This window comes from Aythya fuligula, chromosome 2, assembly GCF_009819795.1.
Source record: "Aythya fuligula isolate bAytFul2 chromosome 2, bAytFul2.pri, whole genome shotgun sequence".
In the NCBI taxonomy this organism is placed as follows: Eukaryota; Metazoa; Chordata; class Aves; order Anseriformes; family Anatidae; genus Aythya; species Aythya fuligula.
The window spans coordinates 33,925,520-33,949,208 of record NC_045560.1 but is presented as its reverse complement, the minus strand read 5'-3'; the positions used below and the strand labels follow the sequence as shown (position 1 = coordinate 33,949,208).

The window sequence follows — 23,689 nt, the reverse complement described above, 5'->3', positions numbered from 1 at the left end:
AAGGCAGGGACAGGGCAGTGCTTATAACGGGAGGCGCCACCTCCAGCCCTCAGCCCGCTGCGGGACCCCCCGGGCGCCGCCCGCCCCCCCCCGAGGCTCCCTCAGAGCCCCGCGGCGCCGCCCGCCCTGCCCGCGGGACGGCCCCGCCCCCCGGCGGCGAGAAGAGGACCCCATTGGCTAGCGTGACCGCGCTTCGCACGCCCATTGGCCGGCGCCGCCGTCAGGCAGCGGCCGCTCGGGCGGTGCCAGCCCGCCGCCTCCCTCCCGCCGTCGCTCCCCGCGGGCGAGCGCGTCCGTGAGCAGCGGAGGCGCCGCGGGGCGGGCGGGGTGAGTGAGCGAGGGAGCGCGGCGCGAGCCGGGGCGCGCGGCCGCTGAGGGAACTCGGCGGGGCCGCGCGGGACGGCGGCGGCCGTTGGGCGGCCAACGGCTGCGGGGAGCCCCGCACGGCCCGGGGGCAGCCGCTACGTGCCGGTACCCGCCGGGGCGGGCAGGGCAGGGCAGGGCAGGGCAGGGCTGGGCAGCGCCCCTCCGGCTCCGGTCCCCCCCGTGCCCAATCCGTCCCCCGAGGGCTGCGGGAGGCGGCGGCGGGCAGACAAAGAGCTGCCCCCCGGGCGGGCAGCGGGAGCGGTGCCGCGGCGTGCCGCCCGTCCCCTCTCCGCCTTTTTTTTTTTTATTATTTATTTTTCATTTTTACCGTTTTATTTATTGGTTTATTTATTTAATTATTTATTTATTTTTTCCGCGGTGCGGGGCGGGCAGGGGGTTCCGAGAAGTGGCAGCAACAGTTGTAAGCGGCGAGAGTTGGCGGCCGGGCGGCGTGAGGAGGAGGAAGTGCTGCGGGAGGCAGTGCCGGGGGAGCTTTCGCTATCGAGCCCAGAGCGCCCCAAAACGCGCCCCAAATCGCCCCAAATCGCCTCATCCCGCCCCAAATCGCGGCAGCTCGCCCCGCGCCGTCTCCCAGAGGCAATACCCGTGGCAGAAATAACGCCCGCGGGCTGGTTCCCGTGGTCCCGGGAGCTGCCCGCCTCGTTTCTCTTGCAGCCGGAGCCCAGCTCTGCCAGGACAGTTGGGTGTCCTCGAGGAAGAGGTTCGGTACCCGAGGAGTGCGTGTCTAGCAACGCCGCTCGATCTCTGCTGGCTGCTGGTACCGGCTGCCGATACACGCGACGACCGTAGAGGGATCAAATATTAGCTCCTGTTGATCGCCGCTAAGTAGTTGTGTCAGCTGCACGCTCAGGCTTCATGCCTAGTGTTGTTTGATAAGCGACTTGAGCGCAAGACACTGCGAAGGAGCAGTTTTAGGTGGCAAAGTGTAGAGTGACGCCGAGGATTGGTTGTCACTGCGTTTAAAAGGCTTTTCTGCAGGTTTTTTTTTTTGCCTCTGGATGCTACAAAGCATCTTTTCAGAAGCTTGTGCCTTTCACAGCATGCCTTCCTCTGTGACAGTGCCGTGCTTTTGTTGTCATCTCCACCTTCCAACAAGTTCTTTTTAAGTTGTGAAAAGTCAGTAGCCTTGGAAAACTTGGTGAAATTAACTTCCAGTCTATTTCACTTTCATCAGTGAAATACTTGAGCTAATAGTAACGAACTTTAAAGTTGAGCTGAATCCATCTGGCGTTGTGCTTGGATACGTTTATTTCCTCCAGAGTAAGGAGACAACGTGAAAATACTACTTTTGAAATGCAAAGCTCGGCTTCTTCTTTACTGTGCTAACCTTTGTGTGAGACAGGGTGCTTTTAACAGGCCTTTTAACAGAGGGGTGACAATTTTGAGGAAGTTTGTGTTGCTGCGGATGATTTATTAATTTTAGCATTTCACTTCCTTTCAGTGTTGAGCTGTTTTAGGAGACAAGTTAAGTTTACTCAGAATGCTTCTTACAAGGAAGAAGGCTTTTATGGGCAGAATCATCTCAAGCTTCTGAGATAGTTACAGGAATGGAAGGGTTCCCTTTCACTCGGGAAAGTTCATGGTAGACATGTTCACAGGCATAGCTGGATGGTTAAGTCACTTGGATTCTAATTTGTAAAGACTTGTATTGCAAACAAGAATGTGCGAAAGATATTGCAAGGCTAGGCCCTGTAAGTGGTATGTGTCATCTGTATTTTCCTTAGCACAATGGGGCTGGCCCTACGCTCTGAGCCCACTTACTGATGCAAATGTTATGACTGTATCAAGCCTAGCAGTAAGTCACGGAATTAATCTATTTCTTGGTACGTTATTGCACACAAGGAAACACGTTCATATCAAGAAATGCCTTTTCGTTAAATCCTACCCTAGGGTAGGTAGGTTATCTCTGATCTGTGACTTCTTTTAGCATGTGCAACGTGAAAACCACCTTGTTCGTTCTGGAGATTTATCTTACTATCATTAGTTTTCAAATGTTGCCTACTGTCTGGCTATTTTGATTAGAAAATTAATATGCATTTTATGGCTCAACTTGACGCTACTTTGTTTCAGGTTCTGTGGAAGTTTGAGAAATCTGCATGATTTGTAAGAGAAAAGTCACAGTTCCCAGGTTTTCCTTTGGGACTAAGAGCCTGCAGAGTGCTTTCTATGTCTGAGGCTTACAAATGGCATTTGAATGAGTCTTAAATGTTTATGATGATGATAATATTCGAACCCAGTGGGTCTTGTACTCTTACAGAGATCACCTGGCTGCTCTGCAGACATGCAGAGCCTCCATTGGGAGCAGCTTAGACTTAACTCAGTTAGTTGGATCACCAGGTTCATTACCAAGCCCTCATTTAGGTAAATGCCCTCTTTGCATAACCTGGCACGCTTCCTGTCTAACAAATGCAAGGTTGGGTGCAAGCTTATGCTTAAGTCTGCCGTTGGATTTGTGCAGGTGCTTTTGTTAGCATAGATGGGGATTATGCACGAGTCGCTGCACTTGTGTGTTACTGAAGATCCTAACAGTTACCAAGCAGTCGGTCTGCCAGAGTAGTAAGTGTGAAGTTTAACCAGGAGATCTGTCACATTGTGTAGGAAACGGGAAGCCTGATGATATGACCTTCGCTGTCTGTGTATGCTCTGTCTCCTTAGGTTAGGAGAACTAAGAGCCCAAATCTCCTACGCTTAAAAACAACAACAAAAATACGCAATGAACAAACACACACACAAATCCTCCCAAACTGAAGACTGTGCAAATACTGATGCGTAATAGCTTGATCACTGGAGTGGCTGTGTGTAACCTCCTAGACTTCTGTGGTGTTATGAAAATACAAAGTGCTTAAAACTTACTGCTCAGCATGCTGGTTTGGTTATGGCAGGATGGATTTGGAAGTTCTTGTTGTACTGGAATCTGATAGTTTGCTGTCTGACAGAACTATGGCTTTTGATTTGCTGATGCTGTTCAGTTTAATCATAGAAGTATTTAAAAGAAAACCCGACATCTCAACCACACACACAAAAAAAAAACAACCCCCCAAACCCACTAAGTAAAATTGTAGGCATCATATCTTTTCTTTAAATTCTGTATTTTCTTTCTTTTATGAAAGAGTGGCCTTTTTGGCCACTTGCTGCCTTCAGCTGCCAGAATTGAAGTGGGGAGTATTAAATGCACATTTGAGAGTGAAGGATGTGTTGGAATTAAAACATTGTTTTATTATCATCAGTTAATTAGGAACTTAAATTGGATTAATGTATTTGTAATGCTTCTTGAGATAATCTTGGAAGGCAGCAACAAAGTGGTGTCAGGATGAAGACTGGAATCTGTGTCAGGTCAGTGTAGTTGAAGAAAAAAATGTACTCAAGTATGAAAAATGCTTTTTAATTATGCCAGGGCTGCAAAGCGCCTTCCAGGGCACTCAAGCTCTGCACGCCATTAAAATGATTTCTTAGTTCTGCGAGGCTGAGGGTCTTGCTTCTGCATCTTCTCTGACTGTAAGTGGTTAGGGTTCTGTCAAATCGGTGTTGGAACTTTGCTAGCTTGCAAACTTGAATCCTTCTGGTTTATATTAAAAGCCAGCTGAAAGAGCCAAGCGTTTAACATACTGCTCATCTAAACTGATGCAGGATATTAAGTGTTTTAGTCCTCCTGGTGAAACTGCTGTGAAGCCTTTGTCCTAATTAGGATCAGGTTCGAGACCAGCAGAATAAAAATAGAGCGCTGGCTTACTCTCGTCAGGCGCCTTACTTACGGTGACTTCTTTAGCCGCATCCCCGCGTGAACTCGCATGCTTTGGTAGCAACTGGGGAGCTAGTGAATGAACATAATGTGGCTTGCAGCCCCCGTAACGCTGCAGCGCTCGGGACGTGACCCGTCCTTGTCATCCCGCTGGCAGAAATGGGAGAATGGTGCCGCGGTTATTTCAGGCTCGGTTTATAAGGCCTGGTTGTAAATTCCCAATGGTGCACAAATTTAATGTGTGCTCCATAAACAGTTGTTATCGGGAGCATTATTTATTAGATTTGGAATCAATAAAGCACGTGGAATTTGGACCGTGCTCAGTAATCATCACTCTCGTGTATGGAGAGTGGCATGAAAAATGAGACCGTGCCTGAAAACATTTTTACTCCTTTTTAAACAATCGGCATTGTAGGAGAGTCGGTTGCATATCATCTGATTGCGGAGAGGAAGATTGGAAACGGGCTATCTCTCCAAAACAGATGTATGTTTGCATTCTTCTGTCTCTAGCCCCCAATGATAAGAAATGCTCTGTAGCAAACAAAGCACAACAAAGAGATGTAGGTAAAAGCAGTTCTGGCTGAACGGTTGAACACGCCTACTGCTGGTGCACGAGTCACCGAGTGTTTGCTCTCCATCCTGACTGGAATAAGTGCTCTTACTCTAAATTTAGTGCCAGAAGCTTTCTGTGTTTGGGGTAGCTTAGAGAGCTGTTACAGACAGCTCTCCTAGGTAAGAGTTAAGATACCATTAGCATTTTGTTACTTTTTTTTTCTATTTTGAAGCTAACCTTTAATTAAAAATAGCATAGCCTGCTCCGAAGCCGTGCTGGATGCTAATTGCCGCACTTCAGTGCTCTAAGCCTTGCTGTCTCCTCAGGGCTCCTGCTGTTTGCACTGGATAAATATTTATGCTTCAGCAAGGTGCTAACTCCAACCTGAGGAACAGTGCATACAGCCTTAGTATTTTTGTTAATACTAAACACTACTATTACGATGTTTTATTGCAGTCCTTTTTTTATTTTCTTTTAGAAACAGGGGGAGGAAGCCCGTTATGCTCTAAATATGCAGCCTTTGCAAAACGAAGTAGATTCTTGTGGGAAGACTTTTGATTGGAGGTAGAGAATTAAGTCGAATGCTCAATAATTAAGCTGTCTAGCAGTCTGAGCATTGTGCACAAGCTAATGTTGGATAATATAAGGTCTTCATGAATGCCTGGTTGATGGACAAGGCTGAACTATATCATTGTAGTTTGTTTTCAAGTACTTGAATCCGTTCTCATTTCTAAATAAAATTGTTTTGTACTTTTCTTTTTAATCCTAATGTATTTGCTGTATTGAAGGAAATGACTCAAGTATCAGTAAAAGTTGTAAGTTGGCCTAATAAATATTAAGAATCTCCATTTAATAGTTTTTATTGCCATCTACCATCTCTTAACGTTAGGATGCTTGGATGTTTTCAAGCAGCCTATCCTGTAAGCATGCTGGATATGCTGTATGGTCTCTGTTTGTCTCTATAGGATCTTCAGGCAAAAAAAAGGAAACTTTTTTCCATGGTAAGATTTTTCCTTAGTGCTTGCTGGCTGAATGAATTTGTCTGGTATTCTTCCAGAGGTGAAGCAGGTTGCAAAATCAGACTGTGGCTTCCAACACCTTGTGTTGGGCTAATGAAGGGAAGCTTGGTACTAAAGCAACAGTTTAACGTGCCTTCCAGTAACTTTACATTTTGGCAGTGAGGTTCTGAATATTCTCCCACAGTTTGTGGTTAGTAGCACATCTGGCTGAGCCAGTTGCTTTCTGCTCAGTTAAGATAATACCTTTCTTGTTGCTCTTCTCGAGGTTGTGCTAAAATACTTACAGTTTTCATGTCACATGCTGGGGACATGCTACTACTTTTACTCAGTTGCAGCTTTTAGGCTTAATAAGCTGTAGTCTTTCCACTTACATCTCTCACACTCCCAATTATATTGACTCTATATATCAGGTCTAGAAAGACTAATAGGCTCTTGCTTTTTTTTTTTTTTTTTTCCCTTTTTTTTTTTCTCCCCCTGCTTTGAACTGAATTCCCAGTGCAGCAGCCAGAGGAGCAGGTGATGGGCTTTGACAGGAATTCTGTACATCTGCTCACACAGCTTTGTGAGTGCTTGTACTGTATTTACCAATGCCTCTCTTTCTTGAGAAAATATAATTGACTTTTCATTGTAAATCTGAGGAGGGGAAAAAAAAAAAAGTTGTGCCCCTCCCATCCCCATTTTCTCAGCAGCATTTTGCATCATTACTGTAAGTGGCAGGTATTTTCACCACAGCATTGCTACGCTGTCATGAAGCACGGTATTTCAGACAATCAAATTTGGCATGTCACTTGGTGAAACACAACAAAGGAAACATCTGTTCTGCGAAGTACTTAATGATACTGCTTGAAGTGGCTGGATTCTCTTTTCAGTTAGAATTGTTTGAAGTTGGTCAAGATAGCTTGAAGGCTTGAGCTCAAGTTGTGTTGCTTTTTCAGTAATTTCTGCAAATGTAGCAGAACTACTCTTCTAGCACTTGCTAATCTACTCAGCCACTCTAACATGATGCAGTCTCTGCTCCTTTGAATTCCTTTGCTGCCTTAGTAACTTTTTTTTTTCATATGTATTTTTAATATGACCCTTTTTGTCTTGCATCAAAGTTTAAGAGTCTCTGAAGCATGTGCATTAGCAGTGGTTCCCGGAAGGTCTTACTAGGATGTAATGGTTATTTGTGCGGTGATATTTCCTGCTAAACTCGTGGTGCTGGCAAGCCGTAGATGTAATGGGAAAACCTGACACATATTTTTCACCTGAAACTTAGCCTAAACAGAGAAGATCTCTAAACTCTGCAGTTCCCATACATAGTGCATACATTCATTCCTTAAGGAAGTCACGGAAATCTTTGGTTCATTCCCATTTTAGTGGTACTTAAAAAATGTCCTATTCTGGTAAAGGAATGCTTGTTAGTTCATCTGTGTTCCCATGAAACAGTGGCTAACCCGCTTAACTCACCCATTTATGACCACTTTTCAGTGCAGAGAAGTGAACGTCCTGTATAAATTTAGTAGCTTTGTAGGATGTGGGTGTTTTTGACATCGAGGGGAGAAACCTCTGCTTGTACAGCAACCAGAGGAGCTGACTGAACAGTGTGAATAGGAAGTTGACTAGGTGATGAAACCACCAGGAACCAAATGATGCCACATTTAACATTTAAGAGGTTCCTCAAATCGAATGTGACTTGTGATTTAGATGATAGGATTATGATCTTTTTGTATCGTGCAATTACACTCTCTCTCCCCTTGAAAAGAATGCCGTACTGTTTGAAAAGTGGCCATTCACTGAGATTTTATTTGGTGTTTCCTCATGTGATAGCTTGCTTTGCTCTTGGTTTGTTACAGCTCCTCTTTACTGTGGCCACAGCAGTTTTCATGAGCGTAACGTGCTTCCTGGAGCTAGGAAGCTGTCCTGCTCTTACTTGGCTCTGGTTCATTTAAGTCCACCGTGTCCCAAATACATGTGCAGTCAATGACCAATTTCCATGTATTGTCATAATTGCATCTGCAATTCAAATGACTTTTCAGTTGCCTCTTGTAAGCAGAATGCACTGAGTCAGGTTCCAGGTTGAACTCCACAGACTTCAGGCTACTGCAGAAAAAAATTTCAACTAGTTTGTCGTTAGGCTACAGAGATGTTGTCAGACTCAAACTCCTGAAAGCTGTGCTCCAAACTAGGGCTCAGAGCTTGTAAACAAATGCTGAAGTACTGATCAGCTGATTACTCTAGAAATATTAAGTGTGGAAGTCATAAAGAATAGACTTAGAAAGTCAGGCCTGTTTTGAGCAGAAGACATCTTGAGTTTTAATGACCATGCAAATAAAGGAAGCAGGAAAAGAGAAATTGAACCCATGCCCTGTTGTTGTTATTTTTTTTAAATCTTAAACATACCAAATTCTGAGTAAGACAGAAGTTTGGATCTTGCTGTTACATGAAAAAAAATTCAGGAAAGAAATAGTGTTTTTCTGATGTTTATAAAGCGTGTAAAATACACAAAGCTCTTTTTTGGTGTTGGAAAATGTTGTTCAAATTAACGTGTCCAGTCTTCTGATACAGCAGGCTTGTGTGGGAGAGCTTGGTGGGGAAGAGATGAGAAAGAAAGAGAAAACTGCCATGTGGAGATAAAGGAGCCTTTTCCTGAAGCTATTTAATGTAGCATTATGTACGTTTCTTGATGGATCATTTGAGTTCTGCAACTTAACAGAAAGTTATCTTCAACCACTCCAAGCAAACCAAGTCCTACGATCATTGTCAGTGTTGATGTGCCCCTCCTCTGGAAAATGCAGCTTGCTATAGCTTCTTCGTGACAAAATAAGCTACTGAACCAGTTATTGGTAGATCACCACAAGTCTCTTTTTGCTATAAAATGTGTGCTGGGTCCCAGATAGCAGTGCTCCTGCTTTTCTCTCATGGTCTTTGGGAAAATGGTAGAATGGTACACTGGAGGTGATATTTGGGATGCATTAAGTTATCAGGAATGCTTATGTTGTTGCAGTGGTAGAGCAGGGTGATGGGAAGTATCATAGCAGTTGCTTCAAATAAATGCTCTGGAGTAAAATTAAGAATCAAACCCTTTCATTGCAGTCACATTTGAGCATGTGTGTTGATGTTAGTGTGCTATTACTGCAGGCCTGCCCTAGGTAAACACACCATAACTGTTCTTAGGGGCAGTAAGGTTTTGAAGGCTGTTTCTGGGTCATCTAAATCACTGATCTATCCCAGAATTCATACTGATAGTATGGGCTGATGCTTGTTTCAAATGCAGCAAGTTAGGCTTTCTCGGCTATGTATGGACCTACTTTGAAAGGATGATTCTTATTTGTGGGTGCTTGGGAACGCTTTCAGGAGTTCAGGCTGCAGATGGACCTTTCAGCTGGGCATGTATGAGCAGCTGGCAAAGGAGGGTGTGATTTCAGAGCAGACACTTCTCTTTAAATATTTTCATGCTCTTAATATTACTTAAAAAAAATAATAAATAGAACTTACAACTTAACTATTTTTTTTTATGCTAAATAAAACAATCACTTCTGAAGCACCTGGAACTTTTGCAACCTAATTCTCAGTCTGTGGAGCTCCCTGCACGTTGTGGAGGCAGAAGGAAGATCTTGTTGAAAAGAAGTCCCAAGAGCTGCTATGAAATTTCTTCATTCATGGGGCTTGTGTACGGTCTTCTGCAGTTAGGTTCTGTTGGCTTGTAAGTAGGCATCTCTGCCTTTCAAAATAGATAGGGACCGGATACCTTGAGCGGGGTTGGAAGTAGGCAGAACCTCCTAAAATCTTGCTCTCAGCCAGTGGAGCGAAGAGGCTTTGGCCAAGTGTTGCATTCTTGATGCTGTTACTGAAAAGTAGAAGGTGTAGAGTATTAAAAGTGGGAGGTGAAGAGCCTGCTCCAACTCCTGTCCATTTGTGAGCTGAGTCTTTGGCCTTCTGATAAGAGTCACTGCTAAACTATTTGTCGGATGAACTCTTTTCTGCTTGCTCTAGCCAAAACTACGCTGTTGTGGGAGAGGTGCTGGAGCTGTGCCTTTGGCAGCTGATGCTCGGAGGTGAAGCACAGCCACTGCTCGATTCTCTGCGTGCTTTTTAGGTCATCCTGAAGCTGTTGTGCAGCATCTATTTATGCATGATTTATATTGACAGCTTTTCCGACTGCTGAATTACCTGCCACCTTTCTTTTTGATTTGTTCAGAAGAACCTCTGGGGTGACTTCCTATTTTCACAGAAAGGAAAACTTGTTTTTAAAATGAGCTTGCAACAAGCAGATTTCACAGACAGTTAGATTAAGGGAGTAACTACTAGTAAAGGTAAGCTACAGTAGCACTGAAGTTTGAGGATGCAAAGTAGGTAACTAGAGGTCATCGCCACCAAAATAATGCTCTGTGCTCTTGGAAAGACTGTTGGTTGTTGCTTCAAGGCTTGTGTGAGCACTGAAACAAGAGCTGCAACATAATTATTCTCTCTGCATAGTTTATTCTATTTCACCGTCTTAAATTTTGTTTTCTGGGTTTCAGGGAAACTTCCTGACTGCATCGTGATGTAGTATGTGTTGGGCTTAGGGGAATGAGGGTGTAGGAGAACAGTAACTTCACTTTGCTCAGAGCTGTGTAGAGAATGCTTCTTCTAACTTGGTAACTTCTGCAGCTCTGCGTTTCTTTACAGAAGTGGTAAGAGCACCCTGTGGTGTACTTTGGTGTTTCTTACTCCTGACACAAGATACAGGTGCAAGATAAGATAACAATTAAAATCAAATTCTAAAGCTTTCTAGTTCTTTCTTATTAGAGCATAAAGAAGATACCTTGATTTGAATAGTGTGGGGTTTTGGGGCTAATGCAAAGCCTGGATAACCTGGGTGGATTGGGTGACTGTAGTAGTATTAGCATGTTGTTCCCTTCCGTGCATTTCTGTTTGTTAATTCTGGTATGGTTGGTTAGGCTTTTGGCTGTACTACCTTTAACACTGCTTTAATTTAAATTGTCTTTCCTTGTGATATATAGCTATTACTTTGATTTTTGTGTATGTTCAGCTGTTAACTCTATTAACCCAGAATAACTACAAACTGTTTACAACAAGATTTTTCATCTAGATCTCCTGTTTTCTCCAAGACTAAGCTGTTTGTGTCTGTTCTTTCTTAAAGATTTAATAAGATGTAAACAATAGCATTTGCATGGACCAAAACAAAAGAGGAAGGAGGTATATTTCAGCTGCTAAGAACAGCTGTTTTGGAAGTAATAGCTCTTTATTTTTCCTATAATGGATCTAACTCTTGGTATGTTGCAGATGATAGAAAAGCTAACACTTGCTGTACTGCAAATGAAATAGCTTGAAAAAGAGTAGGGCTTGTGCAGGCTGGGGAATGGGATGTGACCAGGGCAAATTGGTTTCCAGTGACAGATTTTGACTGATCCTGTTGTTAGCAATACTGCAGTTGTACTTAGGCTGTGCTCTTGTGCAGAAAGCAGTAAGGAAGAAATGGTGAAGTACGATTTTAAAAAATAACTTCTAAGCTTTTTTTATTTCATTTTTACACCAGTTTGGCATCCAACTATTAGAGTTGCTTTTGTACAGCTTTAACGATATAAACCTGACTTACTACAGCTTGTATAAATTCAGGGGAATAAATCAATAGCGAATCTCACTTCTCTATCTTGGTAAACTGTTTGGCTGGCATGAGTCGTTTGGTTGTGTTTAAAGAGTTATCTTTTGCCTGGTAAAGGGCAAGTACAAGGTGGATGGTGTACAAAGGTGGTTTATAATTGTTGTTTGCTAATCTGAAGTTGAGCAAATGTAACTGCCAGCAGCCAAAGGTCAGAATTAAAATCTCCTAAAGCGTATGCTTATAGGGCCCCTACCCTTCACTCATGATTTGAGAAAGCTTTCTGCAGACATGTTCTGGGTCCTGTGTGCCCATACGACTCTTTATCAGCACCGTAAATGGCATTATGAGCTCAGCTGTTGCTTTTTTCCTCTCCACATTTACAGAAGTTGAGGGTTGTGGGAGGGTGAGTTATAGCTTGATATAAAAATTAAATTTATTGGTTTCTGGGCTGCAAATTGTCAGTATTGTATGGTGCTATATCCCTAGCACAAGAAACAACTGCATTTAAGGCAGCTTTTTGTTGCTTCTGTGCAGTTTAGTTAATGTACACTTTCTGGCTTCAGCGTTAACTATTTTTTTCATTATCTACTATTGTCAGAATGGAAGTGTCTGTGTCTGAATATTAGCAGTGTGATTTTTAAGAACCTATTTTGAGTATTTTTTTGGAGGATTTTTTCCATGTGATGCCCGAAGATATGTAACTTGGTCATATCTCAAATGTAAACCGTTCAAGGAGAGTATATGCACAAGAGGAGGAAATCTTGCTTAAGCCTCTGGCGTGGGCAAGTTCATTGACCTCTGGCTCTCATCTGAACTGTAACCTGCTAAGGAGGTGCTTAGTGCTGATGGATGGGGGAGAAAAATAGAAGCAAAACTGAAAAACAGCCTTGGCGACGTGAAATTCAAATTGACTGCCGTTTCAGTTCCACAGGTGCAGTAACCTTTGAAAACCACTGGAAACAAGGGTGTTCAAAACTGCTGTCTTGGTATAGCTTTAGCACAGGAGTTGTGAAGGTAAGCTGGCAGAGGTTGGGACCACACGGAGTCAGACCAGAACTTCTGAGATGTTTCTGTCTAACAAGGGCTGTTCATAGATTGTTAGAGAGGAAAACAGGGCATATAGTGACAGGGAGGGCTGAAAGAGTATTCTGGGGGATCATCTTTGACTTTGGCTTTCTGAACACAAAGATGTGCTCTTACATGTAATGGCTGTGCATGGGTTTCTTCCACGAATGCATTCAGGCTCCTTTTTCTGTGCAGTTCTGTAGACTTAACCCACTCTGCCGTGGGACTCAATGTATGCCTTCTCTGCATTGTTTTCGGGAACTCCTCCCACTTGTTCTGAGCCCTAGCACTTGTTCTCCTGTGAGAAGATGCTGAACAGCTCTCTTGTCGTTTTAGGAACTTGTCTGAGCTTGAGTCAGTGATGCTTGGTGCAGCTATAGCTAGCTAGTTGACATTGCCTCCTTTTACACAGAAGGCAGCAATTACAAGAGAGTATTTGACACAGAGTCTTTGAGCATTGCTTGCATTGTGTATTTGAATAGAGCATGTGACTTTCAGGCTTAGCACAATGGGGTTTTTGTTTCTTTCCCTTAGAGTAAATTTGAAAAATGTCAAGAAGTCACACCTGGCCTTTGTGGTTTGTGGAACTTGCCAGAGTGGTTTTTGGAGCCCAGAGCAGCCTTGGTTTGTTTTCTTGACAGACTTTAATTTGCTATCTATTACTGCAACAACAGGTATCTGTTTGAACAGGATAGCTTGACAATATTTGAAATTCCATAATAAGTGAATAAAGCACTGTATCAGTAGAATAAGCTGTGCATTAACATCAGGAAAATACATTCACTGACAATTTAGTCAAGAACACACTTGCCCAAGTTATGTTTCTTCTTCTGAGGCCTACCAACGTTTGCCTTTGTCTCTGAAAAGAGTTGGGAGAGAAGAGGGTTCAGCAGCATGAATTTTAAGCATAGACTGTGGTCCTTAAGTGAACTTGATGTGAGATACAGAGCTGATTTAAAAAGTTCCCAATGCTAATTGTACCACTTCAAAGGGTTTACAAGGAGGGGGGAAAAATAAAGGTTGAGTCCTAATTAGCTGTTCCCTACTTTTGAAAATGGAACTGCCGTAGAATACAAAACCATAAGGACCAGGGACTTGGACTCTTACAGACCTGGTGCATCATAACAGAATGCTCACAAGTTTACTTTGTTCCTCTTCAGGGAATTAGGAACCAAATTTGGCTGTTGGTTCTTAAAAATCTTGTTCCGCTCTTAGATCTGTTTAGCTGAAGACGAAGAAAAGGTTATTTCTTAGCAAATAGCACAAACTTCCAAACAGATGCTTTTCATATTAAGTAAGGGCACAATATATGCTTTTCCTCTTCTTCCAGCAGTTCCCAGAGGATGGGACTTGAGCAGTTTTTGGCTCCTGGTTTTGTTTTTTCCACTAGCAAATGCCTAGTGCAGTGACTCCAGAAGGTCAGTTCTGCAGAACTCAAGAGTTCATTCTTTGTCCAAGTCCAACCTCCTTGTACTTAATCCAGAGTTCATTCAGATACACACATCCTGTGGATAAATTCTACCAAGGCTGGGTAGCTTTAAAGAATAGGAAAGCCACCTATTGTGAGAATTTTCTTTAAGAACAGCCTGTGCATGTGTTGTCTGTGCCTTGACTCAAGGCCATCGTTTGATACTAGGAGATTAAAAAAGTCTTGAGTGACATGGAAAATGAAAGCCATTGAAGTAGCTGAACCCATTAGTAGGTTTGCCAGAGAATGTAGCTTCATTCGTCTTGGCTTGTTCTCCACCAACTTGGTGTGTAGCAACTTTTTCTCCCTGCCTCTATTAAAAGCTTGGTAAGTTCCTGGTGTGCTTGTGCTGTAATGAAAAAAGGATTGTCTCTGCAGCCACTTTGTAGAAGTCTCTGAAAGAACTCTCTGCTTTTGCCAGGCAAACTTGTTTGGTATCTTATTCCAGATGTACCATTCATTCTGAAGCAAAGCAAAAAATGCCATCTCCGATATATGGAGAGTTTTATTATAGTATTAGAATGGAGCACGATCAATTTACAGCTCTCAGAGTCTGCTTATTACTTGGGAACAGATCCAGAAAAGTCCTACCTCAAGCCGTATCAAAATGGATTGCGGACTGAGTGGAATGTAAGTTAGATTCTTTTCTTGTTGATATTAGGGCTCGAGTTCCTTTGGGTTCTGATGTTAGAGATTAGCAAGGGCTGTATGATTTCATGTATGCTTACTTTAAATAGATGTTCCACTAGGGAAGCTTGTTTGTTGATTATTATGTAGTATGAATCCTATTTCTTGCTGCTAGTCCACGTGAGGAAAATACTCCAAAGTGCTTCTAACTTACAGGCTAAAATGCACAGATAAATTTGCTGTGTGCTAGCTGGGCTGCAGTGCCTACGCATGTTTTTGTCATGTGATAAATGTGAAAGAACGTAGTAAGACGTGCAGTGAGAGTTGCCTGAAGTTGCTTTGCCTCACGCATGGTGTAAGCTAAGAATATGTCTAACATTAGTATGACATAGACACGTTATATGTGTCTACCATTAAGTTCAGCAGATGGATGACAGCCTGACTGAAATCCATCACAAATAATTTTGTGGGATCATTTGAATCTTTGCGACTTCTCTCTCCTTCCTGCAATGATCTTCCATCAGGATGTCCAAATGGCTCTGCCTGTAAGGCTTTTGGAGTGAGGAGCATGGGGACATTGAAAGCTGCTGATCAGTTTTAGTCAAAGTTTTGTTTTTGTGGGGGTTGTATGGACAAAAGCTATTTTATTGCTATTAATTTTTAAAGAAATTCTCAAAGTCTGTAGATCTGAACTCTTTACAGGGACTTAAAGGAAGAGGCCAAGGAAAAAGCCAGTCTGTTCAAAGGGAATTACAAGCTGATGTTCCTTAAAGCAAGATGTTTGGGGGGGGGAAATGCTGTGTAGTGCTTGCTATATTGTTTGAATTTTCATTACAGCTTTGGTATTTGTAAAAATTGTTCTCAATATAATTTTACATTTTTTCTAAGTAGCATGTATTTACTGTATCTACTTTTGTTGCTTTAATTCGTTAGTGACTGGGGCATCTCATGCTTTACTGTGTTGCAGTTGAATCTACTCAACTAGAGCTATATTTAAGGGATACATTTTTCTAAATCTTCTTGGAATTTGATGGACAAAAGGTTAACAGATGCAAGAACTTAGCCCCTATTTTGGTCCACTTTGTGGTGTCTTTTTTTAAAAAAAAAAACAGTTTTAGGGTTGATTTCTTTTTGTAAACTTCAGGAAAAAAGAAATGCATTGTTAACAGAAATTTTTTAATACTTCTTTTAGAACAGTCTCAGAAGGGTTTGCCAAATCTATGCATACATTGTTGCAGTGCAGCATGATTTATCCAGCAAAAAATGCAGCAATCCTGACCATTAGGTTATCTGCCTGTTATAAGAACCCCTGCCCCCCATGCCTGATGGGTGGAAATGAAGCTTCTTAAATGCAGAGAAAATTATTACAGATGATCTATGTCTTCAAAATCAGGTTTTTTACTTATGACACTTGCATGTGTATTGCTGTGGATGTGTTTAAGTTTAAACCAGGTATTCAGAAGGGCGTATGGTTTTTCTTGTAATGCATGAAGGTAAAATAAGAGCAGTCTGCGTCTCTTGTGGATCACGGCTGCCTTAAATCTCAATGGGATGTTTTCATGACTGAAAAAATCAAAGACTCCATCAGCAAAAATGTTTCCTTTTTCTTTTAATTCAGCTTTTCATTTCAATATTCATACTTTAGCACTGTCTCGTGTGCCAAAAAAAGAATTGTCATCAAATACAGTCGTTAAGTCTTGAAGTATTGTTCTTGGTCCAAAGGATAGTGCCAGCCAAGGATGTTTGTATTGTTTCAGTGGTCAAATAAATCCTGTGTTCTCTGGAAGTCTTTAATCTATTGATCTATCAACTGTTATTTTCAGAAATAGGTAAAAAAAAATAATAATGCAAGTGTTTGACGAATTTGGTGTCAGCTGTGAACTGAAGTATCCAGGGCTCCTTGATACAGGAGTCAATATGAACAAGCATTTATGCTATTAAGGGGGCTCAGTAAGGGTTGCTGTTGTCAATCCTACTGAAGCATAAGACGTTGCAGAAGCCTTTGTCCACATTCACAGGAATGAAAGTAGGGCTAGCAGATCTTGTGATTTTGTAGAGAATGATGAATTTGTTGCTTTAGTATTTGCAGAAGGATCTGCCTTTGTGTTTGTTAGCACACAGAGTTGTTTGAAAGCCTCCCTTTCACATCAGGGTTTGACACAAAAGCTAATTCATCTAGAGGCTGCTAATCTGTATCTTCATTAATTTACCTTTAGAGATCATCTAAGCTGGTCCTTCTAATGGAAGTGCTGCAACCCTCCACCTGCCAGGAGTGGCATTTTAATGGACCTGCTGCTGCTGCTGCTAGGTTTTTACAGCTACCACTGCTGTTTTCTCCAGAAATTAAATCTAATCCTGTGTGTTTTATACTTCCTTAGCCCTTGTTCCACTTTCATTACTGGAAAGCACTGTCCTTCTACTTTTTGCACAGTCTTCCATATCTTTCTGGACCTGCAAGAGGAGAATTCAGTAGCTGGTTTCCCAAGGATTTTAGTTTTCATCTGATCAGATAATTTATTTAACAGGCTAAATTCTTTCTCAATAATGCTGTGAGTTCTTATTCTTTAATTATGCTAGCCATGTCAGTAATCTAACTGCAATGGACTTTTTTTTCAGTAGTCATTTAAAAACAAAACCAAATAAAACCTGACCAATTCCAAAACCAGAAACGAGCCTTTGTTATATTTTCTTCCAGAAAAGTTTTCCCTCTGAGCAAGGGGATACAAGAATTGTGTGTTCTTAGTGTTTTCATGTTTCTGTTTTGACCTTTCTAATGCATGTCCATATAGACCACAGCTATTTTGTATTTCGCAGTAATTTAAAATGGATCTGGTTTTCAGTGTGCCTCTTTATTGAATTTCAGATCATTACGAGCTCCTGACTTCAACTCATGATTAGGCTGATCATCTGATCCCCTCCCCTTCCCTGCCCTTTCCTTTGGCATAATCTGGGCTTGTTTTTCACGATTCTTTCTTGAACAAGCTGCCAGCCCTCCTGAACTCCTTTGCCTTTGTAACAAGTGGACATGAGAACTTGCCTTAAGTCTTGGGAGAACTTGAAGCCTCTTTTCTCTTAAAAGGAAAATCTCTGCCTGCTTATGCCATTATTTTTTATGAACACGATGCAAGAAGTTGCCAGACAGCCTGTTCAGTTTCGTTACTTTTGCAGTGCAGATCTGTGTAGTTATTGCTGCAAACCATGTACTTACTATACCTTGAAAGATTTCAGTGGCTTTCTCTTTAAGTAAAGCCTCTCTTAAGTAATTTTTTCCCTTGCTTTGGAGGGCTTACAGTGAGCTCTCACCATTATCATGCCTGGTTCTTCTCCTTTTATTTAGGCTTTCTAAAATTCCACTGCAATCTGGATTTCAGAGCAAAAATTTGCATCTGTGTTATATGAGGCAATTCTTCACTTCCATCTTTTCCCTGTTTGTCATTTCTCAAAGAAGCCCATACTTGGGTAGCAGAACTCTGTGACTATTTTTAAACTAGCGAAGGGAAGCTTGATAACGTGTATCATGACCAAACATTTCAAGTAAGTGTTAATTATTTCATCAGATGAGTATTTGTTGTTGTGTGAAATCCATGACCACAAAGTTGTAAGTTAATGTAGGACAGTTTTCACATGCCTGGGATATACTCCACAGCATGCTCTTAACTTTAGCAGTTTTGTATCTTAGTGGTATGTTGCTCTTAGTTTCAGAATAAGCCATTTCAAAGAACAGCTGTTTTAAAATGTTTCCTAAAAGCTTCAGGGAAATCAGAAGTGAGTTTCCAAGGCCGTTCTGCATCTTTTGCGTTTGTCCCAGTACCACTGATCTTGCTCTGTCTGAGCCTGTGTGGGAAGTTAGGGAGGGGAGTCCATCTCAGGCTACATGCTGAGGCTGCAGACTCATTGTCTTGCAGCTGTGGTGAGGGGGAGGATTGAAAGTTCTCCATTAGTCTTTCAGTGTCCTTTTCCAGGTTAGGAATAGCAGTTGTCAAGGAAAAAACTAAATAGTCGTTTCTCTTCAGTGAGTTGGTACAGTTTTCTCTTGAATTCTGTAAGCTGAAAAATAAATAGAAATGAGAAGGTAATATTTTCTGTTTTCAAAATGCCAGTTCTGCAAATCTTTGACTTACTGAGCTTCCCACGCAATACATATTTGGAATTTATTAAACTGCTGTATGCGAAGGCTCCCATGCTTAATGCTTCCAGCAGCTTGCGCAAGTGAGGTAGAATGAAAGTTCAAAATAATGTCAGCATGTGAAATGTTAATGAGTAAAAGCATGGTAAGATGCTTTAAATATTCCCAGGAACTTAATTTTCATCATCTGTTTAATGCAGCAACTGCATGGTTTTTTACAAACTGTTTGCTTGCTCTTTCAGGCTGAAGGTTTTGGAACGGATGCTGGAAGATGTTAGCTGTGGATACTGGGATTGTGGAGGAGTGGTTATCGGAGTTCAAGGTAATACACTGTAAGATATTTAGCCACTAGTATCTGAACTGCTGCTGGAGCAGTATGCACCAGTGCCTGATTGCTGCAGAAAATAAAGACACCCACTAACCTTGGATTTTGCTGAGGCAATCTGATGTATACAAACGTCTGTTGGAAAGATTTTTTTTTTCCCTTGTCCTTTTTTGGGATGACATACTTCCTGATACAGAGCAGTGAAAATAATTGTGAGCTGTGGAAAAAATTAAGAACTACAAGCTATAAAGTTGTACCCCAAACCAATTTTTTTCCTGTGTGGTTTACCTTTTTATGGACTGTATGGAGTAATTAACACCTATTGTCTCTGGAGTGCCTTCTTTAAGTTTTATCATTACAAATTCAATAGTGTGATAGTTGCTGTTCATTTGTTGAACTTGCTGCACTACTGGTACATCCTGTAGTTTTGATCACTGTAATTTTTTCCATTCAAAGAACTCATTTACGATCAGATATCCAGGTCTATTCCGTGCAGGTTGCATTCCTCTGCTGTCACACTGTCAGTATGTTAGATCAGGTCTGGCTCTAAGTGGGGCAAAACCTATGGAAGAGAATATCTCAAAGCAGAGAGCAGGCATCACCTGTCATCTCTGCCTACCTTTGCCATGGGAAAAACACTTGGGTACATGAGTATTTTATTGATTGATTTATTTATTTCATTGTTGATTATTTATAGAGTTTTTGCTCTAGCAACAATAAAGACAACTTTGAAGAAAGGAACTATTGTTTTACTACTTCCTCATGCATAACTTGATTGGGCCACTATCTGGTAACTGCAAATGCAGATAGATAAGCTGGCTCCAAGGAAGCCAGAGCTGCTTTATTTTCTGTTGTTATGAAGCCACAATCTTCTGTTACTTAGGAAGAAACTTGATATCAGCATGTAAATGTTGCTTATGTGGTTTGAAGACATGTTGCAAATTAAAACGCCATCTCTCTGACACCCTTCTGAATTCACTATTTTCTGTCTTGAAATGTGGTAAATTTTTTTGGGGCACAGTCAATGGCCCCAACCTTTAAAAGAGGATGAGCCATACAGCACTGTTTTATTAAGTTGTACTCTCAGCCTTAATGTTAGGACGCTGTCCTGCAAACACCCAAAAAGTTTAACATTGATTGAATACCTTTGAAAACTTCATTGATAAAAATAAAAGCTTAAGATTGTAACCCTAGCATACCTAAACCCTTGTGATCATGGTCAAACTGTGTTCTTGAAACACCTTGACTGGAAGATTCAAGTGCTATGTGTATATCTGTAAGATACTGATACTGAAGACACTAAGTATGTTGTGTAGCTGTAGGGGAAAATGTACCTTTGTTATGGATCCATGTAGATTATAGACCAACCTTATTTCTCTCTTAGCGTTTGTCTCAGGAACTTTTTGGTTGTGTCAAGCTACTGTTGAAATGTCTCGTGAGTCCTCAGCATTCTGTTCAATGGTCTTGTTACTGAATAACTGAAAGTTTTTATACACCAGAATTGAAAGTTATGCATAAAAAACCTAAACCCCAGAAATTCTGTTAGTTGTGGACAGGGACTTACTTTACCATAGGTTTTATTTTTTCCTGATCTGCTTACATACTCTAGGAATCACTTTTTGTTTTCCTATCTGTGTAATGGAGTACAATCTCCTCTGAAAGACTGCAGTGAAGTAAGAGCTATGAATAGTAAGTTTAAATGTACAGCTTCCAGAGAGTTGTTAAAGAGATTAGACTTTGAATCTCTGCTACCAGAAATCCTGCTTATGTTAAAGAAGAGCTATTCTTGCCAACCTGAATTTGTGTTCTTTCAGGTAGTAATGTATCCTGTAATATTAATTCACTGTCTGTGTACTGTCATAAAGTGTGGGTCTGCAAACTGCAAAGTTTCCCAGTATTTAAATTTCATAGTGGGTATGTGTTGTCACTGACACTAGCAAAAAGAGTGGGAAGTGAATTGTGATTTTTTTTTTTCCTGGCTTCATCAGTATATTATGTATTTTCAATGACATTGCACTTCTGAAACTCTCATTTTTTATCTATTTCCATTCCGATGTCATTAGTTTCTCAATGAAACTGTCTGCAAAATGAAAAAACGTGGTGTCTTCTGGCAACTCTGCTGTCATGAAAAAATGATGTTTTCTATTGTTTGGATTTCCTTATGAAACAGAATCTAGTTTACTGTAAACTCTGATGAATAGTAACTTGTAATGGAAAATTGTTGAAATAGCTGTTACATTTTAATGATAAAAATTGCTTTTTTTCTAGTAGTTATAATATACTTTTTTTTTTTTTTTTGCAGACCCTGCCAGAAGCATCCATATCCAGCTATGCGACAAACTTGAAAGACAAGACTGCTCTGATTTCATCTCTTTACAAAGTAATTCAGGAGCCACAGAGTGAAGTGAGTATATCAGGTCTTGCTCACACGAAGTGTTTCGTAGAATGCCAGCAAAGTAAATATTGCATGATGGTTAACTATGTTCTAACTGTGTGAAATAGTTAATTCTCACTATGTGAACTTCATGAAGAGTCTTCATCAATATGTTTTCCTTTTAATGTTATTGAGACATGTTCTTAGCAATGACATAATACCATGGAAACAATTCCTAAGTTTTGTAAACTGCTGATCATAACTAAGCTTGTGGATCATACTCAGGGTGGTCAGGACCTGTGTATAGAACTGAGAAATAAATTTAGGAATTGAAAAGATGTTTGAGACTGACTGAATTATTTTTGCATTTCAAAATAATTTGAGTGTGAATCTATAGCTATCAAGCTATCAGAAGCTTGTCTTTTATAAGCCAAGAGACCAATGTTAGATAGGTTTGCATTCCTTTTATGTAATTGCTTGTGTCTTACAGCTTTTTTGCCATCACTTCGGCAAATGTACGTCCACTGTATAAATACATATATTTACAAGCATTTAAAACAACAATCTGCCAATTCCTAAAAAATTTTGGGGTGGAAAGGGGCAGGTTTGCTCTGTATCTGTGTAAGGAATGGTTCATATACTGTGCCTGCACTTACTTTGCAGTGCCTAAGTGAGATCAAAACATGCTGAGCTGGTGCTAGCTGTGTCCTGGTAATTGTATTGTCTCGCTTCCTACTATCCAACATACCTTTGTGTATTTTAAAACTGCACCGAGTCCTTAATTCCTGTTCTGGAAAGACCCAGCATAATGCACCTCTCCAAAGTTTGAGATGATGCCAATAGTGGGCAGAGGGTAAGAGACTTCCTGGTATAGGTACATTTTTAGAGAGTATGCTGATTGAGAAATCCAGGTTGTACAACAGAGAAAACATCTCACTTGACTTTTCTTTGCTGCTCAGGAGGGCATTCTGAGTCATTCCAAATACTGAGTCAAGCTTGCTGGTCTTCAAAGTGTGTATTAACATGCAACTTAATCTGATGAGTCTCCCTGTTGATACTTTTCATGTGTTCTTTGATTTATTACTACTACTGGCTATCACCAGGTTTGCCATTGTATGCATGCAGCAGGGTCGCCAAGGCTGTGAAAATTCTGCTCAAAAAGATTGTTGGGATAATTCCAGGGGCAAGGTATTGAAGATTTTCCTGGTAGTGAAACTTGAAATGGAAAGCCAGTGCTGACATGTACATGTTCTGACTTGAGAGAACACTCCTAAAATCTTTATTTGTACAATTCTCCAGCTACCCGGCACTTTCTGGAAAGTTAATAATGGCTTTATCAGTAGGGGAAATTGTAATTCAATAAAAGGAGAGTCTTCAGTAGATGTTAAAGTTTAAAGGACTCTTAATTGAGCAGATACTCAAAAGTCCAATGGCAATTCTTTTTTCTCTTTCTGAAGAGGTTTATTTCTTCACAAATTCTGGATTTTTTTTGCCTTGTACCTAAAGCACTATTGCTGCTGATAATAGACATTCAGGTCTTTACATCAGGAAATAGAAAGTGTTTGAAGTGCCCAACGTGTCTGGTTGCAGCACTGAAGAAGGAAGGATAAAATTGCTTGAACATTCTTGTGTTCCAGCATGAAAAAAAAAATCATTCTAGTTTTCATACCCTTTAGAACTGGTTTAGTATAAAACATTATCTTGAAGCAGCAACAACTCATCAGTGTGTTTTGATACTAGGTTTAAGCATGTGGTGGCATTTTAAGGAGGAAGATCTGTTTTTGTACTGATTACGCATTTAAAAGTGCTGATATAAAGCTGTCTCAACTGAGATAATGATGTGAACATGGATACCTGTCATAGCTATTTTTGTGCCTTCTAAAGTTCAAGCACATCACTCTGAACTGGTATTTCATTAAAAGAAGCATGCAAATTGTGTGAAATATGCAAGCTGAAGATGTAAAACACTTCTGCTGATAAAGTTTTCTAGAAGTATCTTTGATAGTCTGCTTTGAAAACTAACTGGTAGTTTAGCTTGATATGCTTTTTTGTCTTCTCTGTAGGTTTTCAAAATTTTTTGAAGGAAATTAATAAATCAAATGCAAAACATTATATGCATGTTACTAGCAATAAAGTACGTATTTATATCCCAGTTCTTAAGGATTTTCATTAAGGTATTGCATAATACTTTGCTTTCTGAACTGAAGTGCAGTGGCAGTTCTATTATTACAGTATCTTTTTCTCAGTGCAGTCTCTAAAATACTCTTTGGTTTGGAGTCCATCATATTCAGGTTGAAACTTTAGGGGACTTTGAGTCACACATTTCAATTTATTACTATCTTTGACATTCCTGGCCTTGAAATAAACTTAGAGTCTATTTCTGGGAGTCATGTAGATGAACCATTAAGATGTTAAATCT

At 40.9% G+C, this 23,689-nt stretch overlaps 1 protein-coding gene across 8 annotated transcripts in view; it reads left to right on the top strand.

Moving 5' to 3' along the window:
• Positions 1-273: 273 nt before the first annotated feature.
• FAM126A (family with sequence similarity 126 member A) overlaps positions 274-23,689 on the top strand; it is a 40,244-nt gene continuing 16,828 nt past the window's right edge. The window contains exons 1-3 of one of the 8 annotated variants that reach the window (XM_032182724.1): positions 274-327; positions 18,814-18,893; positions 21,199-21,300. In XM_032182724.1, the coding sequence (XP_032038615.1) occupies positions 18,843-18,893; positions 21,199-21,300 (153 nt within the window). In that variant the 5' untranslated portion in view covers positions 274-327; positions 18,814-18,842. Of the gene's footprint in view, positions 328-397; positions 472-1,125; positions 1,145-10,651; positions 12,217-13,685; positions 14,449-18,360; positions 18,518-18,542; positions 18,717-18,813; positions 18,894-21,198; positions 21,301-23,689 lie in introns of those variants that run through there. The other 7 variants (XM_032182727.1, XM_032182729.1, XM_032182730.1 and 4 more) reach the window with 7 other exon arrangements.